Below are 16,063 nucleotides of genomic sequence, written 5' to 3'. Positions count from 1 at the left end.
TCAGGGTTCAGTATTTTGCCCAAGGATACTTTGGCATGCAGACTGGAGCAGTCAGGGATCAAACCACCGACCTTCAGATTAGTATATGGCTTGCTCTAGAGCAAACAAAAGTTACTGAAAAGTTGCTCGCAACTTATATACTTTCTAAAATATTAAGCTCTTTAACATTTCAACTCATCATATCTCCTAAACCATAGGTGTCAAACTCTGGCCCGCGGGCCAAATTTGGCCCGCAGCCTAATTACATTTGGGCCGCGAAGCCACACCTAATTACTATTAGAGCTGGGCTACTGGTATTATACAGCTAATATATATATTGTTTAGTATTAAGCTTAGCTTGTTCCATATTAAGTTTTTCAGCAAAACGTGTTTGAGTCCATAAGAAAAGATTCATTCTTTTATCTGGAGGAATAAATATATTTCAATAAATATTAACGTTAGCCCGCAACTTTGTTCCAGTTTTGAATTTTGGCCCACTGTGTATTTGAGTTTGACACCCCTGTCCTAAACTGTGGACTCCAAAGGCATGAGCCTTGTGGCAATATATCTTCAAACACTCCTGACGCTCACGGTGAAAGAATTTTTTTGATACCATTTACTGTTTTCCCATGAATTACGTTTGTTTCAGAATAGGAAATCTGTCCTCCTCTAAGATTTCAAACTCTGGAACTGACGCCGTTTTTTTCTCTCGTCACATCTATCCCTGGGATGAGTGTTGCTTTGGCTCACTGAGATGAGCAGGGGCCCTGAGAGCGGTGGCGCAGGTTTGAATCCTCCTGGCTCGTTCTCCCTCTGCTTTCTTGACACTCTTCAGTGTACTCTTTCAAAAAAAATCCATCTTCAGCAGACAGTTCAGCTCCTTCACCTCTTTCTCAGCAGACAGTTCAGCTCCTTCACCTCTTTCTCAGCAGACAGTTCAGCTCCTTCACCTCTTTCTCAGCAGACAGTTCAGCTCCGTCACCTCTTTCTCAGCAGACAGTTCAGCTCCGTCACCTCTTTCTCAGCAGACAGTTCAGCTCCGTCACCTCTTTCTCAGCAGACAGTTCAGCTCCTTCACCTCTTTCTCAGCAGACAGTTCAGCTCCGTCACCTCTTTCTCAGCAGACAGTTCAGCTCCGTCACCTCTTTCTCAGCAGACAGTTCAGCTCCGTCACCTCTTTCTCAGCAGACAGTTCAGCTCCGTCACCTCTTTCTCAGCAGACAGTTCAGCTCCGTCACCTCTTTCTCAGCAGACAGTTCAGCTCCTTCACCTCTTTCTCAGCAGACAGTTCTGTTTCTTCAACTGTTTTCAGCACATGATTTCTGCTATACAGCATTCACCTGGTATTTGTGCAGGAAATGCAACTTTTTCAAGTTGCCGTTTGTCCCTTGCCTCAGCCGTTCTGCCTCGTTCCACGTGTGTTCAGACAATGAAGGTCACATGACGTCCATGATCCTGGCTGTGTAGTCTTCACTATCTAATCAATCTATCTTTCTTCTTAAGTTTGAATCTAACAGCACTTTAAAGCCAGGAATAGTATCTCTACATTTTGGTCTGACTGCTTTTATCTTCTGTGAAACTTGAGGGCTGGCGGCGTTCACATACTGAGCCCTTTGTATTTTCCGCTCTGGGAAAGGAAGTCAGCAATTCCCTTTTTTTTTTTTTTTTTTTTTTTTTTTTAAGGCTCTTTGTTTATGTTGCTCTATAGCAGGTCCTTTTGTGTCTTCTAGACAACAAAGTAAACAAGCTTGTTTTCTTTCTCACTGCGTCAACTCATGCAGCTTTAATTTATTTAATTACATGAAGAAATGCAGACTTGGCGTTTTTCTTTTTCTCCCATGTATGTCGCTCACAGTGTGAGATGCAGCTGACAAGCAGAGATCCAAACAGAAGCCTGAGCTCTTATCTCAGAAGACAGCAATATATCACTTTACCTTAGTCTTTGTATGAGAACTGCTTAGGTAATTTAAGGGTGGGGGTATTTATTTTTTGTTTTGTTTTTTGTCAGAGTCATATGAAACAACTGTTAAAGTTTAAGTTAAAGGGGTTCACATTTATGTTCAGCTTGGTTCAGACATGATCAGATAAACCTCGACTCAGCAAACTGCAGACAGAATGAGATGGAAAGGCAGCTGAGTGGAGTGGGCAAGGCCGAAAAAAGTAAATTACTACTTGTTAAATAAAAAAATAAAATACAGTTATTAATAATAATTATTAGGTTTCACGTAGGTTTAACAACTTCCTGAGTTAGTACCTGGCTTATTGATGTTTTACTATAATTAAAAATGTCCAAATTGTTGTTGGGAAGTGACAGGTAATGATTGATGATGTGAAAATGCAGTACTGAGTAATGAGCACAAAATTGCTTTATTATATCCAGTCAAGTAATTGACTGTTTTGTTTTGCTTTTCTTAGCTCCTTCCTTTAAGTGAACTTTCTTCTGATTGGCTACTCGATATTCACCCTCTTTGACGTCACACAGATGGAGAGCTGAAAAATTGTTGCAAAGAGAGTTTTTTTGATTCTGTTTACAAACACAGACCTCCTCGTTTAAAATCAGCATCCCCCACTGTGACTGTATGTGTACTCTATAGTTATCAGAAAATGGAAAACGGCACACATTTGAGACTTGAGAGAAAGGATATTTGAATCTAAATGAGAGAACAGCTTCTGTGTGCGAGCAACACCTTGAGTGACTGGTGCCAAAACATAATAAATGTAGTCTTCGCACTAATATAAATCTTTGACTTATTTTTTTCTGTCATTTCAAAGTGATGTATGAGATTTGGAACTCCCCCCCCCCCCCCCCCCTTCTTTTTTTCTTTCTCAGCAGACGACAAAAGGGGCCCACATCTTGAATTTCCAAGTTCAGTTGTTTTGTTTTTACACTGAAGGCCTGGCTAGCTAAAGCTGCGACTGGAGTTCTTCTGCGCACATACACACATCGAGGAGAGGTTGAGTTTTCGCTGCTAATCACTCTCATATGTGGAGGGGGCTCGCTGGAAGGCGTGTTGTTTTATCTCACGTCGTCATCTGCGGGTACGGCAGCGAGCATGTGTTCCTGGTTAACACGTATCCACAGAGACAAGGTTAAAGTCTCTGAAAACTGGACAAGACCGTCCCTTTTTATAAATGGGCACTTTTACAGTGGAGTACAAAAGTGTCTGCCCCCTTCCTGATTTCCTTTTTTTTTTTATGTGTCACACTTAAATGTTTCAGATCATCAAACAAATTTAAATATTAGACAAATATAACACAAGTAAACAAAAAAAATGCATTTTCTAAGTGAATTTGTTTGATATTAATTGGGGGGAAAATCCAAACCTACCCTGTGTGAAAAAGTGATTTCTCCCTAAACCTAATAACTGGTTAGAGTCGCCCTAAGCAGTTTTACAGCGCCACAGAGGAATTTTGGCCCTCTCATCTTTGCAGAATTGTTGTAATTCAGCCACATTGGAGGGCTTTTGAACCACCTTTTTAAGGTCATGCCACAGCATCTCAATCTGATTCAGGTCAGGGCTTTGACTAGGCCACTCAAAAGTCTTCTATTTGTTTTTCTTGGTGGACCTGCTGATGTGTTTTGGATCATTGTCCTGCTGCAGAACCCAAGTGCGCTTCACACGAATAAGAACAGATGGCCGGATATTCTCCTTTTGGATGTTTTGGTAGAAAGCAGAACTCATGGTTCCATTTACCACAGCAAGTCTTCCAGGTCCCAAGGCACAAAACAGCCCCTGACCATCACACTACCACCTCCATACTTTACCGTTGGTATGATGTTCCTTTTGTGAAATGCTGTGTTACTTTTATACCAGATGTAATGGGACACAGACCTTCCAAAAAGTTAAACTTGTCACTCCACAGAATATTTTCCCAAAAGTCTTGGGGATCATCAAGATGTTTTTTGGAAAAACTGATAATGAGTATTCAAGGGGAAACCACTGGTCAACAGCAGTTTTCTCCTTGAACTCTCCCATGGATCATGCCATGATGTGTTCCTTTTTTTTAATTTTTTTTAACATCTTTTAGCCTTTCTGTACTTTGTCAAACAAGTTCTGTTTAATGATTTCTTGATTCAACACCTCTGCCAATAAATAGGCCTAAGTGTGTTTAATGAAAGTGAACTCTGCTTAAAAAAAAAAAAAGGTTAAGCACAGTTAATTCACGATTTAACAAGAGGGGCAATTACTTTTTCACACAGGACCCACTAGGTTTGGGAAACGTTTCTCTCTTGATCAATGAAACCATCATTTAAAAACTGCATTTTGCATTTAATTGCGTTATCTTTGTCTAACATAAAAAACAGTTTGATAATCTAAAACATGTAAGTCTGACAAATATGCACAACACATGGAAATCAAGAAGGGAGGAAAACACGTTTTCACACCACTTTATCCTGTGTGTGTGCTGAGGATGGATATGCACATGCATGAGTTGTATGTAGTCAATCGAGTCAGTTAGCCTGAAGACTCAAGTGGATTAAGAGCTTAGAGACACACTTCTCCAGAGCTTTACTCACAAACGCCTTACGTTCCCTTCACAGGATTGGGGAGACTTAATCTCTGATTTATTCTCTTGTTTTCCAGCTCCACATTAACCCTTATTGCCAAGAAAAGTATCACTTTGTACAAGGTATTGGAATTGTATATTTTAGAAAGATGGGCCAAAACACTGCAGCTCATACAGCTCGTCTATGAGCTTGCCAGATTATCTTTCCGCTGCTTTTAACGCAGGGACATCTGTGAATCTAACACATTTTGATTTTTGAACTTAAACAGTGGACTAAAAACCCATAAACGGCTTCTTATTCAGTAATTTTCTAATTGATCTAATCTGTCTCCCTTGAACAAGTCAGTATGTAGACATCTTGACCTTTCAGTGGATTTTTGCAAGCATGTAGCTAGTAGCTTTATGCACTGGTGCAAGGAACACAACACAGAGAGAGACTAATATTCCATTCTCTGCTTGGATGTCGGTGTACGTTGCCTCCTGCATGCTCCGTCCAGCTTCCTTACCTAAACCACATGCAGTATTTCCATTAGTGAGCACACGGCCGGGGCGTGCTGCTTCCTGCTGCGTGCTACAAAAGAAAGGGAAACTGTGGAAAATATCCCAACTTGATTCCCCCAAAAGTTGTCATGTGTAAAAATGGCAGAAGAAAGAGTGTGGGGGTGGGGAATGGAGGAAAAAAAAGACAAATGTAAAAGCAAGAAACTGAGATTTTTATTTATTTTATTTTTTTAAATAAGAAAGGAATGGTTATGATGATGATTTTTTTTTTTTTTTTAGGTTCTTTTGCTGTTTTTGTTTGTTTTCTAATGAGGCAGAAATAAGATGGTTGGGGCAAAGGTCTCTGACTCATGAAAACTGATCCCAGGAGAGCTGTGTGCAGCAGGAGTGTGAAGACGTCGAGCTGTCTGTGTGTCGGCACAATGTGCTGTGCAGTAAATACCCTTAAAGAGCCCTATCATCCACTTGTTTGGCGTTTTAATGCCAGCTACATGTTAACAGTGATTGTAAGGGATCAGGGTGACGTTAATGACAGCAGTTCCGTCTCTCTTTGTGTAGGCGCGTAGATGTGTGTTACAGGATGTTAGTGCGCCGACATCCCGCTTAAACCTGCTGTGGAACATTCTTGATCCGGATGTCATTACCGCTGTAGACAAACTGCCATTTAGGGCTGCTCTGTGTCACAGTTGAGGCTTCATTGCATTTTATTAAAACTAAATTTGCCTTCACATCTGCTTATAGATCCTCGGTGTTTACATGCCACAAAACTAATCACAGCCTGGACCAACATTAGTTTTGTGGTGGAACATCACCGACACGAGCCTCGGGTCGTTATAAAATAAATTAACTGTACCAAAATGTATACTTCCCACCACATCTTGCTTTTACTGAACCTTTTAATATTTAACAGCTACATTCATAGCACCTCTACACCTATTATTTAGGTCTGTTCCATTGGAACCACAGAGTGACATTTTGAAAATGTCACTTCTTTGGTCAAGTTGAACTGTCCTTTTACAAAGGCCGGTGGGACTCGAGAGACAAAACCCATCCCTGTTTGGCCTCTCGGTTTCACGGAGGGATTTTGGCAATGGTGAAACAGTATGTTGTGCCAGGGAAAGTAGCCTGTGTGTCCTTTCCCAAAGCACAAACAAAATGGGACAAGTCCCATGAGAACTCGGATTAAAGACTGTAGCAAAACAAAGAGTGAGTGTACATGGAGATAACAGGCAGCCGTGTGAGTTTCTACATGTAACACACAAGAAAGAAAAGACTGATTGACGTAAATGTGTCGGCAGCATAGGAAAAGTGGATTTGCAGCACCTGCATCACGGTGCCGAGCTTTTCCATGTCGGGGGTTCAGGGAGAGGCTACACCTGAATGCATCGCTCCCGCTGCGGTCTGGGACATTCCTCTGGGCTTCAGTAATGACTCCTAATGGCACTAATGAGCCTCCACAGAGAAGCCCTGCTCCACATGAGTCTGGTAGAAAGGAGGGAGGGAGAGAGGGGAGAAAAGGTAAACCTCAGAATTGTAAGAAAGATGGAGTTGGATGTGGACGAGTGAAATGGAGAGCTGAGATCTAGAGATCTGTGGGAATGGGGAAGGCGAGTGAGAAAATATGGGAAAACTTGAACAAAGAAGTAAACAAAGAAAAGAGTGAATGTGTCAGGAAAAAATATTCCCAGTGTCCAAGGAATAGCTTAGCAGAAGGATGGATAGATCTCGACAGTTTGGAGCAACAGATTCATTTTATTTAAGAATTCATATTTTTTTTAACCTTCTTATTTCTATATAAAGTTCAAAAATACCCATTTTATCTCATTTTCTTCCTGTCCTCCTTGTTTCTTCTACTTTGTCTTCCATGTGTGCTGTTGGAGGTGACTTATCCATGGGTGAGCTCCAGGATCCCTTCCTTGTCAGCATCCACCTCATTGCTGACCCCGGCGAGGGCAAGTTCCTGCAGCATGCTGCCGACGCCGTGCTGGCGTGGGTTCACCCTGAACTGCAGCTCTTCAGGGTCTCAGAGCGAGCCTCCGTCTCTCAGCGACCTCGGGCAAAGCGGCATCAAAATGGAAGCCCAGCTTCAGCCTGCCAGCCAGCCCTGGCGGTCATCCTGTTCCTCCAGGAGGCCTACGGCGGTGATGAGCACATACTGATGCTGCATCGCGCTCTGCAGCGGCCGCCCTGGCACTACCACCATACTGAAAAAGTCAGCAATGGCCGGCGGATGCTACCGTTGACCCCATGCAGTCAGGACTTTTTCACTCTGTCTCCTGGCACGCCGCTCTGGGCCGTGCGGCAGGTCCATTATGGGAAGGAAATCGTGCGTTTCACAGTCTATTGCCGCCATGAAAACTATGTTGATATGGTGCGGCTGTACAAGCTGCTGCTTCAGCGGAGGGTTGCACAAAAGAAGGATGACTTTTGCTTCTTTGTGGTGTACTCCAACCCTGATATGGAGATCCAGCTGTCCTTTAAGAGACTCCCACGAGGCCACAGTCCCCTGGTGTTGGACTCGGCAGTAATGGAGGTGAGGGTCCGGGACGTCGGAGTGCTGGTGCCCCTGCTGCCACACCCTTGCAGCCCAATCAGTGAGGTGCGCTGGCAAACGGAGGACTACGATGGAAATAAGATCCTACTGCAGGTAAGCGTTTTTCATTCTGGTTTTTTTTGTTTTTTTAAATGTATATGTGCCTTAAAATTTCCTGCCCACATCAGCTTAAATACGCATTTGGCTGTCTCATTAAGGACCACTTTATTTACATAGTCACAGTTGCTGCACATCTGCAAACCACTTTGCTACCCGCCTTCACTTTTTGTGCTGTATGGGTATTAATAAATGTTACATCGATCTCTTAATGATGCCTGCTGTGGTCTTTGCTGGGGGTCTTGCAGCTGCTGAGTCAGTCTCCACTAAATATGCATCTGGGACGGTGGGGAGGTGTCACAATGGAGGCATGGTGAAATCCTGCAAATGGGAACTTCTTACTCTTCTTTTGAATATAGTGGCCCTCACTGAACTGTAACTTTAACATAGGAAAAGTACAACTCAACACAATTGCATGGTGTGATTTATTTCGAAAGAGTGTGTTATGTTTTTATACCTGCAGATACACCAAAACCTACACGAGTAATTTCAGTTTAATCTGATGAAATGAGGCAAGTTTATAATTAGTTGTTGGAACCAGCTGGTCTCATGTAAAAGGATTTGTTGTTGCTCAACTCCTGAAACATGATGCTAAGGAGCGATTCACAAGTCTTTCCTTTGTGTACGACTGTATGCTATTAAAAGAGTAAAAAAATAAAAGAAAGATGAAAAACACACTGAAAATGGGCTTGGGTGTGCAGCAGTGTTTGGAATCTGTGTTTAATTGTGTAAAAGAGAAGCAGACAAAAGTGGCAGTTTTATAGGTGGAAGAAAAAGAAGAGCAGTTCAGACTGATTCTCAATCCAGAAATAACAAGATCATACAGCAGACAAGAAGGATTCAGTTATTTTATTGTAGGTCCTTAATTTAATTCCTCCATCTTTCCATATTGAAAGGTGCTGGAAAAGCCTGTGTGGGTTTGAATATAAACACCCACATAAAGACTGACATGAATCAAGCGGCCCTTGTTGGAAAGGTATCACCTATCGGGGGATATGTGCCCAGGCGGTCGGAGATAAGTAGTGTTGAAAGTTCAAGCCGATTAAGCTTCAGTCCATTACTGGGATTGGAACGGCACAGAGAGAAACAATAAGCTAATAAATCATGACAATGGGCCATATGCATGATGCTTAGCTGCCACCTGGAATCAAGTCACATGGACCTCCACATTGCAGCGACTACAATACATTAAATATATTAAATGTAGGCAAGTGAAACAGAGGCACAGTGATATGAAAGGAATAAATTATCTCCCAAAACATCAACTACATTCTGTAAAAACACTCTTTGTAGAGATAAGCAGAGAGGGAGTGTTTTTATTCACAGAAAGTTGTGCACAGTGTATGTATATTTTGTCAGGCTGGGATAATGGCAACACCCAGCTCCCAACAAGAAAACACAAGCCTCCTGGGAACCTGGAGCTACAGATGCAGCTGTAACGTTTCAGTATATAATAAATACTCTGACGTGTTAGAGTAATAGTGAAAATCTGTCAAACTTATTTCTGTCTATTTTTGTTTTCTTTCATTGGCTCGCTAATAAAAATCACCACATGCATCTAGTGCTGTGTAAAAGTCTCAAGCCACCCCTCAGTTCTTTATACTTTGCTGGGAAAATTGGAAATATGTGCAACAATTTACTGAAATGTGTAAACAAATATGGAAATGCAGTATATAAGGCAACAGCAGTTTGTACATGTACGCGAATATTACTCCGGGCTTCTTGAAGGACATTCAAAGCTCTTGTTTGGAATTTGGCTGCTTTTTGTTCCGTCCTCTGTCAAGATGATCCCGCACTGCTTCAGAAATGTTGAAGTCTGAACTCTATGGAGGTCAGTCCATGACTGAGAGTATTCCATTCAGTGTTTTTCTAACCAGGTTTGCGTTTGCTGCATTGGCAGTGTGTTTGGGATCACTGCCATGGTGAAAAATGAAGCCACGGATGGCTGTAGATACTCACCTCTCTTCTGACCTCCACCATACATACTGATGACAGGATGAACCAAAGTTTAAAAATTAAGATTCCTCACTCCATCAGACCAGTTACCACAGATTTTTTTTCCCAGTCCAGTTCTTGTGTAATTTGACATACCTCAGCTTTTACTCCCATTTCCCTTCCTTAACTTCTTGACAGCCAAACCTCCACTGAGACCATTTCTGATGAGGCTTCAGTGATGAGATTTCTTTCCTGTTTTCCTGTTAAGCTCAGGACTTTCAGAGACTGTTTATCTGCTGTAGATAATGTTTTGGCCTCCCGATTCTGCAAAACAAAATGTTTTTGAAAGTATACTCAAAATCACTTGTTTCAAATTTTTTTTAATTTTTTGTGTTTTTTATCTTTGGTGTTTTTCATAGGTTGAAATACAGAAATGGGAACAAATTATGTTTTTGTGACGGGCTGCTTGGTAACAAAGGGCCGAAAGATACTATTTAAAACTGCTTCTTTGTTAAGGTGTCTGTTATGCATGGATACAACACTGGTACATCACTTGAGTTAAGTGCCTTTTTTATACTTAGATGATTCATAGGTCAGTGTTGAGTGGGTTATCAACCAAAAAAACTTCCTCTGAAAATGGTCAGGTACAAGGCTACAATGGCTCCTCAGAAGCAAAATATAAAGAAATGAGGGCTGCTTTCAGACTTTGCACAGCACTGTATTAATTTCTCTCTTTATTTTTATCCATATGATGCAACATATGTTTGTTGCTTTCATTGAGAGACAGTAGCATAGCATAGCAAATAGAATTTTCGGCATCAATTTGTTACTAAATTACAAATTCTTATAATATTTAATGCATTAACAAAACCTGCTTTGGATGACTATTGACTGGACACTTCAAAGCACTAAGTGCTCCATAGGAGATGCTTTTCCATATTCATATGAAATTAATATGAATTTTTATTAAAGGAACAAATTCTCCAGCTCATTAAATGTTTCTGTTGATCAACTGGAGTTTTTATAACCATGCCAGCTTCAAAAATGCTCCAGCTTTCTAGTAAATTTAGCCTCCAGAATGCTGCAAGTCTGGAAAAGAAATCGTCCTTTCTTATAATCGAATTCTGTTTTCTTCATGGTCTGAGGAACAGGAACATAAAATGGTTCCCTATTTGATCATCTAGAGCGTCGCCTCAGTAACGCAGTTTTGAAAACCACAGTCACACTGCCACACATAAGCAAAAGCTCATCATGTGAAGAGTTTTGTTTATAAACATAAATACAGTCCAAATGTGTTGCTTTCCACAGCATTGTTGAGGATTAGTGTCCCGTTGTCGTGGTGTTGCCTTCCTGAGGTCATATATCCAGCTGACCTGGCTTATCCCAGATAACTAAAGCTTACAAGAGTTAGGGTCTGATAATCACTATGTCAACAGCCTCATTACCCAGCGTCCTGCTGTGGCTCCTCACTGGCATTTTGTCCTCACAGAAAGCTGAACTCGAGGATTGAAACTTTCACCCACGCATGGACAGAAAATAGTTTTAGTAAATAACGAGTGTGTGCAGCTGATCTGCACACTGAGACTCGTTTGGCATCAGCCACAAACAAAGAATGAACAACTGCTGAGAGATCTACTTAAAAAAAAAATATATATATATATACTTCTTAGAGCCTCACATCTATCTGTCAAATGTCTAAGCAATGAGAGAATCACAACAAATGACTAAAGGCCAAACAATGAAGCTAATGTTACATTTTTATCCAATGTCCGGATGGAAAAAGGAAATTGTGGAAGCTTTGGGATTAATATGAACCTAGTGAACACAAAATGAGTGCAGGTTATTGTGTTTCTATGTCACTATTTGTGCTACAGTGCAGTCTAAACTCTTTTACTGTCAGCATTCACTGATGGTACCTAGTAAAGCACGATAGATTACGCTGACAGAGAATGTAGCTGGTCCTCCACCTTTGTCTCAGTCGGTGCTTTAGTGAAGGAATAAATGGGCATCATGCAAGGAAAAGGTGACGCCACTGCTTGAGAGCAGAAGCAGACCAAGAAAAACAAAGAGAAGAAGAGTAAGGAAAAGATAAACAGGATGAAGTGGACTGAGAGCAGAGAGCAGGATGGAGACAAAGGAGAGAGATGGTTTATAAAAGAGTCAACTTTGAGACACTGAGCAGGGAGAGAAGAAAACACAGGGCGCTTTGTTACACTTTTTATACACACACACATACGCACCTTTAGTCTTGTGAGGACCCTCTTTGCCATAAACCAATCTCAAAACCCTGGATTACAGCTTTGTCTCATAAAGACTTTCAAAATAAAACCCTTCCTCAGTTCAAAGAGTAATTTTACTAAACCGAGTTGCATCAGTAAAACTCCAGAATGTTACAGCTAATAAAATATGTAGTTTTTAGTCTTGGATAACATTTACAGTTCTCTCCAGTTTACAGGAACCAGCCCTGCAAGCAGCACGTCACTGTTGTGAAGTATGTGTGTTACTTCCAAACATTACAGTTTCAGAGATGCAAATACAGATGCTCGTGTTATGTAACTGTAATTTTTGTTTTATTATCTCAAGAAAAGCTGCTTTGAACTGAGCAGAATTTTTGCATTATAATTATGCTGCAGTAACATATTGTCTGAAACTACCATCTAAATGACATCAAGGCTCATTTTTCTATCTTCTGTTGTCCAGTATGTTGAGTCTTTCTGAACTATAGCCTCAGTTTCCTGTTGTTTGCTGACAGGAGTGTCATGCAGTCGGTTCCTCTGCTCATCAGCAGCTTCGAGGTTTGATGTAATGTGCATTCAGAGATGCTTATCAGCACGAAGCAGTCTTGTCATTCTCCTCTGACCTCTTGCATCAACGAGACGTGATCCATATCACTGGATATTTTCCTTTTTTCTGACCATCTGTTTAAACCCTAGATGTGTTTGTGGGGGAAATCTCAAATCACCAGTTTTCAAAATAGTTGGACTTGCCTGTTCAATCACTCAAATCACCAAATCATCCACATTCTGATGGCCTGTTAAAACTTCAGCAGGTTGCCTTAATAGTGTCTACATGCCTGAATGCGTTGAGTTGCTGCCATGTACCCAATAATAAAGTGACTGAGTGAATATTTGCTGTACTGGATTCAACCTATCATTATCAGACAGAGTATTTATAGAGGTTAGAAATAGAGACTTAGTGATTTCTTGAACAGACTGTAGATTGTTGTGAGGAAGCTGTAAATCACTTTGAACTTCTTTTTATATATTTATTGTTCAACATATGGAAATGTGCAGATTCCCCTCAGTCCCTGTGCTGCTTCAGAAGATTGTCTGGGGGCTGCTGTGTGGGAAGTTATTGCTTCTGTCTGTATTGTCTTGTTGGAAAGTCGGATGACGGAGCTGACAAGAGAACAGAAACATGGAGAAACTATCAGCAGAGCGCTGTGGATTTCAATATATACAGAGGAGGAAATCATAGACGAGAACCTGCTGCTGCAGCTGCCTTACATGTTTAAAGCAACAGCAGTCACTGTATGTCAGAACAGGGGAGTGTTGCTTCATGTGTTTCCTGCTTCTCATAATTTCCTTTTTGGATTTGTAATATTTCATCGATTTGTCTGAACAGCGCACTCTGATTTTAAGATCCTGAATGGATATATGTACAGTACACAGGGGGTTCTTCTGTGACTCACATCAACAGCTGGAGAAGTCATCAGCATTCAGAGGCCAGGGTGAGAGCAGGGGGTGTGGGGTGTGTTTGGAGACCCCGGGGTTCCCTTGTACTTCTTCCTCCTTCACTTTGCTGCCTGTATGTTGTGTGAGGAGTGTCCTGTTGCATGGAAGCCCTGTACAGAGGGAGGTTAATGGTCTTGAACCCACAGATCCCATGTGAACAAATAGAGCATACAGACAGTCTACTATCAGAATAGGCAGGTTAAAGGAAGCAGTTTATAAGCTACAATTGTTTTTGCCCTACCACCTATCCCACGTGGTGATATGACCCTTGACCCCAAATCGCTATATTTTCACTGCTTTTCTTTCCCTCCTATTCAGGTCCAGGGTGCATACTGCAAACACAGACATGATCCCTGCTACAGATCATGCACCGTCACTGAATCTGCCTCTGCTCCGTCCACCTTCACCCGCAGCGCCACCTCTCACAGGAACCGCCGTTACCATCAACGGATGCCACCTCGTTCCAAAGTCCACCCGACCTCCCACTACTCCATGCCTCTGGCATGTGAGGAGCCAGATGAGCAGGAGCAGTGGCCAGACCAACAACATCCTGACAGCTGGAGGTCCCATTGGACGGGCAATCGGTCCGGATCCCTCTTCTCTCTACCCAACATGGGCTCAGCCAGCTCCCGCTCTGCCTGTTCCTCTCCGGGTCCTTGTCCCAGCCCCAATTACAGGAGCCACTCCCTTCACCGGAGTTCTTCGCTCATCCCGCCCTTCCGCCTCAATGTGGACGCTCTGATCGGGGCAGAGGAGACGGATGTAGACACGGGAAACAAGGTAAATCCAGGTAGCAGTGTGGACCTCACAGTTGTGTCTGCGTACGTCAAATCGAGCCTCCCACAGACTCCTCGGCCATTATCGGCCCCACCAGAAGACATCGGACCCCACCTCTCTCCCATCACCCAAGAGGGCACCTACAAATCGGCCGCTCTGGGCCGGACTCCAAACAGCTTCTCCATCAAAAGCTCTCGGTCTGCCTTGCAGTTGTCATGTTCCCAAAGCACCAGTGCAAACACACTGTCCTCAGCTTCAGTGAACGAGTCAGACAGCTGCAGCATAATTAGTGTGCCAGTTGAAGAGAAAGACACGACAGAAGAGGAAGAACAAGAATTCTACATCTGATCTTTTGCTAAAGGCTCATAGGACTTAACTCTGGTCAGTAATATCAAACCTTAGTGCTGAGACAATCATGTAAGCTCTACTCTGCCCCCTGGTGTTTGATAGTAAAACAACAACAGCAAACTGAAGCAAAGCACAAAGTTTGTTCTGAAATATTTGTGAATGCTGCATTTTTTTTTGCATGTGTATATATAAACTCTGTAAATGCTACTTCATATCTACTTTCACGCATTTAATGGAGAAGTTGCATATCTGTGTACAGAAACATTTAATAAAATTGCAAATTGTTTGTCCCCTTTCAAATGTGTTGCTTAACACTCCATTAAACGTAGGGTAGGTGTCACGTTTTCTACATCACTGATCATAACCAATTAGATTTGTTGTGTAGGCCTAACCAAATGGCAACATTAAAAACTGACATGATATAAGTGAAAAGAAGATTTCTGCCACTAATGCTTTCACCAGACATTTAGCATTTCAGTCCTGTGTGAAGTCCTTTTGGCCTGGATGCCTCATCTGATGGGTTTAAAATTGGAAGACTGTGCATCTTGAAATATTAAGCTGCCAAATGCATAGAAAAAGCTCTTTAAGCTAAACATAAACTGCCGTGCAGGTAGTAGGTTGGTCACCAGTGCTCTTCTATAAAAAAAAAAAAAAAAGTTTTCTTAAATCAAGGGCCTGCCACTGTCCAAAATAAGACTGACACACTAACAGTACTCAAAAGTACATGGATCTGCAAACTTGGTGGATAAAATATGTAAAGTTATCACAGAGAAAGCAGCAGAAGCTACTAAAAGTTAGAGTACAGTCATATGGTCTTAAATGGTCAAAGAAATGTAGCCATAAATTAATTTGAGAAGCACGAGAGGGAAAGCAATCCTTCCGGTTAAGAGAAATGCTTTAAATTCCTTCCACATTTTAAGGTACACAGACTGGGGATGTGTTTATTTTGATTTGTACTTAAGATCCCATTCATTCTTTTTTTCATATAGTCTGTAATTTAGTGGTTAAGAACCTTAAATGAACCTTAATTCAGACATGAAGAGTGATAGTAAATGTAAATGTGGTCAGGTGTGTGGTAAGTATATTTAAAAAAATATGCACAAGATCATTTGCATGTTAAAAAGAAGCCAGATGGTGAAAATAAAAGACATTTTGTGTAAATATAAAAAGTGCAAGAGGTACAGAAGGCTGCACCACAGAGTAGGATATAAGATTCAGGAACAATAACACACACATGATTCTCCTGCAAGTTTCTTTCTGTTCAAAGGGAACGTTTTATCTAAACTTGGCACTGAAAGTAAGGAAATTATTTCTTGTAGTGATGCTTCTTGGCAACAAATCTTACACTGTTGGAAAGCCTGTTTATTTCCCCTTAAATGGTGCCACATTTGTAAGGAAAATGCATTTGTAGGTTGCGCCCATGAAAACTTGCCAGATCTTCTTTGCCAATGCCAAACAGCAGATTCTGTTACTGGCTCTTGTTTGGTGTTGTTTACTGGACTGGATAACTGAAATTTGAAGACTTTAGACAAATTGGCAATTTAATAATTTATTCTTTTAACAAAGAGGGGCCTCGGTAGTATTGCTGTGGGATTACATCACATTCTTCAACCAGCATTTGTCACAAGTA

General features: G+C 41.5%; 1 protein-coding gene across 1 annotated transcript in view; it reads left to right on the top strand.

The window, feature by feature from the left end:
• Positions 1-14,719, top strand: part of fam124a (family with sequence similarity 124 member A) — a 32,273-nt gene extending 17,554 nt beyond the window's left edge. The window contains exons 3-4 of the mRNA XM_085435145.1: positions 6,870-7,636; positions 13,627-14,719. Of these exons, the coding sequence (XP_085291271.1) occupies positions 6,870-7,636; positions 13,627-14,433 (1,574 nt within the window). The 3' untranslated portion in view covers positions 14,434-14,719. The remainder of the gene's footprint in view (positions 1-6,869; positions 7,637-13,626) is intronic.
• Positions 14,720-16,063: the final 1,344 nt, after the last annotated feature.

This window comes from Copadichromis virginalis, linkage group LG16 (assembly GCF_057382275.1).
Source record: "Copadichromis virginalis isolate Kocher_CV1m ecotype Utaka linkage group LG16, C_Virginalis_male_GT1.1, whole genome shotgun sequence".
Lineage (NCBI taxonomy): Eukaryota > Metazoa > Chordata > Actinopteri > Cichliformes > Cichlidae > Copadichromis > Copadichromis virginalis.
This window is presented reverse-complemented; position numbering and strand designations above follow the sequence as displayed.